At 54.0% G+C, this 2,562-nt stretch overlaps 1 protein-coding gene across 1 annotated transcript; it reads left to right on the top strand.

The window, feature by feature from the left end:
* Positions 1-224: 224 nt before the first annotated feature.
* Tco025E_09971 (uncharacterized protein) lies at positions 225-572 on the top strand (the record flags this gene model as incomplete). Its single annotated transcript, XM_029376766.1, has 1 exon — positions 225-572. The coding sequence occupies one exon, from the start codon at positions 225-227 to the stop codon at positions 570-572; it is 348 nt and encodes a 115-aa protein (XP_029223112.1).
* Between the last annotated feature and the right edge of the window lie 1,990 nt (positions 573-2,562).

Raw genomic sequence — 2,562 nt, 5'->3', positions numbered from 1 at the left:
GACTGTTCTCGCAGCCTTCGGCTTTTACTTGGTCCAGCGCCACGACTGCGGTCGGTTTGTTTGTTTGTTTTGGGAGAAGCTTTTCCATCAATGAGTTTCCCACTCATGGACTCAGCACACACAAAGTAGTGTAATTTGCGGGCGTGTACGTGTTTGCGGTTCCTGTTTTTGTTTTTGTTTTCGGCGGTGTGCGTCTTTGCATCACGCCGCCGGTCACAGTTGTAATGCACGCTATTCCCGCAAAAACCCGGCCTGGGGATCTTGGGGCCGATTGGCTGCTTTGGCAAATTCTCGTTCCTCGATTCCTGCGGGGCGTGCTCCTTGTGGGGTCAGGGTTGCTGCTGGAAGGCGTTGCCTCGGCGGCAATGCGTGCTGGAGTTTACTTCTTGCGGCGACGGCACTTTTCATTTTTATTCGCGATGACGCGACCACTGTCTGGCGCCGCGACATGCCACTTCGCAAAAAACGCGGCGTCGAAGGGGCCAGTTACCGGCGATGTGCCCGAGGCACAGCCCAATGGGAGGGCGCGAAGAAGGCACGCGAAGGAATTGGCGGGCCGTGCCGTGGAGTAAGGTCGTGCCTTTGCGATGGGCCCACACCGCACATTTGTCTTTGCGTGTGTCAGTCTCTCTGCTGGGTGGTTCCTTGTGCTCGGTGCACCGTGAAAGGGAGTGGCTTCGGCAGCTGTGCCGGAAGACCGTTCGATGACTCTTTTGGGGGATCAGTGTCACGAACATATTTTTTCTCATCGTCGTCTGCGTTTTCGTCATTCTGATCGCTGCGGTGCCTTTTGTTCGCGTCACGGTCTGCAGCTGACGCACTTCTTCTGGCGTGTGTGTGTGCGTCGCTGGCCTATTTCAAATTGAACAGTTTGCACGATGCATGCTCGGCGACAAAGTGGGGACATTTACGGTGCCGGTGCAGCGCTGCTTTGGCCGCTCACTCCGCGGCCGATCCCGCCGTCTGGCAGTGGGCCCTCCCGCTGCCGAACACACTTGCAAGGGGAGGCGACATGTGCGGCAGTGGCTGGCAGCACGCAAGGCGCCACAGTCCTCTGAGCCCCTCTAGCAGTCTTTTTTTTTTGCTTTTTAATTTCCGTCTTTGTTGTGTATTATATGCGTTTGTTGTGCCTTTGTTGTGCCTTTTATTTGGATTTTATCGCTCTTTTTTTCTTTTGCTGCTCCTGTTAATAGGGAGCGTTGGGGGACGGCTTAAAAAGTAAAAAATAAGTCAGCAATCAGCGAGGTCGTTATGTTTTTGTTGCTATTCCCTTCTTTTTGGCATCGCCTTTTTGTAAGGAAGTTGGGACTGTTTTGCGTTATAAAAAGAGGGAGGGCGGGAGCAAACATATTTTATCCTCCCTCGGCCAGTTTGCACAGCGGCAGATGTGGGGCGCCTGGCGTCGCGGCGTGAGGGCTGCCTTGACTCCGGTGGAAAGGAAAAAAGGCATCCAGAGGGAAAAGTTGCAAATTGTAACGAGCGCGTCAAGGGCGGTGTGGTCAAAAGGCGCAAGGGGGGCGCGTCATCGCACCACGTGCGGTAGAAATAAATAAGACGGAACTGTTTTTTTTTCCCGCTGCCCCTTACGTGCTGGACTCACAAGAGGGCGCCGTAAATATATGTATATATGTGGAGGACGCAAACGAAGCCATTCCCTTAGCGTGGGCGGGAAAATAACGAATGGGGGAAACTGAAAACAACGCAACTGGTGAAATTAAAAGGAGCAATACGAATTAGTTTTCTCTGGGGAAGGGAAAGAAACGGGTGCGTGTTTGCCGGACAGCAAAAAGGCAGAAAATTGTGGGAGTCTAGGGTGTGCCCCAGATGAGGGCACATAAAATGGGAGAGTGTTTCTTGGCGTTCTTTGGGGCCGTTTTACCTGTGGATTGAGTTGTCTCCCTGCGAGAGCGCGCCTGGAAGACGGCGCGGAGGGGTTTTTGTTTTTTGTTGCCTTCTCACCCACGCGCGTTCACTCCCTGCCACCGCTGCGGCTGCTGCTGTTAATTCCACGCGGCGGCTGCGGGAGCGTCTGAAAGACTCCCTCTGCGTGAGTTCACGGCGAGGGCCCAGTCATTCCGGAACGCCTTTGCGCAGCAAAATTTTTTTTTTTTGCTGCTGCTGGTGTGTCTGGGCGGGTTGGGTAGATTTCACCTCATTTGGGGATGACGGGCACACGGAACAGGACTACGCGCCCTCTCCCTCTCTCTTTCTGCGTGTAGGAGAATTTGGGAAAGGGCCGCAGCCAAAGGGGGGACGCGGTTTAAAATGGGCTGCTTCTTTCCTCCCCACTCCGCTGCCTCTTGGCGCGTGCAACGGACTCACGCACGAGTTGTATAAACGCTGTCACCCCCCACTTTGCTGCGCTTCCCATTATTATTATTATTGTTTGTTTTTCTTTTCCCTTCTCTTTGCTCTTCGGGGGAGGAAGTATGTGATGCTCCTTTTGGCGTGTGCCGAACGAAACTGGCGCCGCAGCTTGAGGTGAGATCTTCGTTGCTCCCAATGGCGCATCTAAAGCCCTTCTTCCGCGACACCCAAAATGAGGCCGCGACGAGGACATGT

Source organism: Trypanosoma conorhini (genome assembly GCF_003719485.1).
Source record: "Trypanosoma conorhini strain 025E chromosome Unknown Tco_14.4_contig_01387, whole genome shotgun sequence".
NCBI classification, from domain to species: Eukaryota; Euglenozoa; class Kinetoplastea; order Trypanosomatida; family Trypanosomatidae; genus Trypanosoma; species Trypanosoma conorhini.
This window is presented reverse-complemented; position numbering and strand designations above follow the sequence as displayed.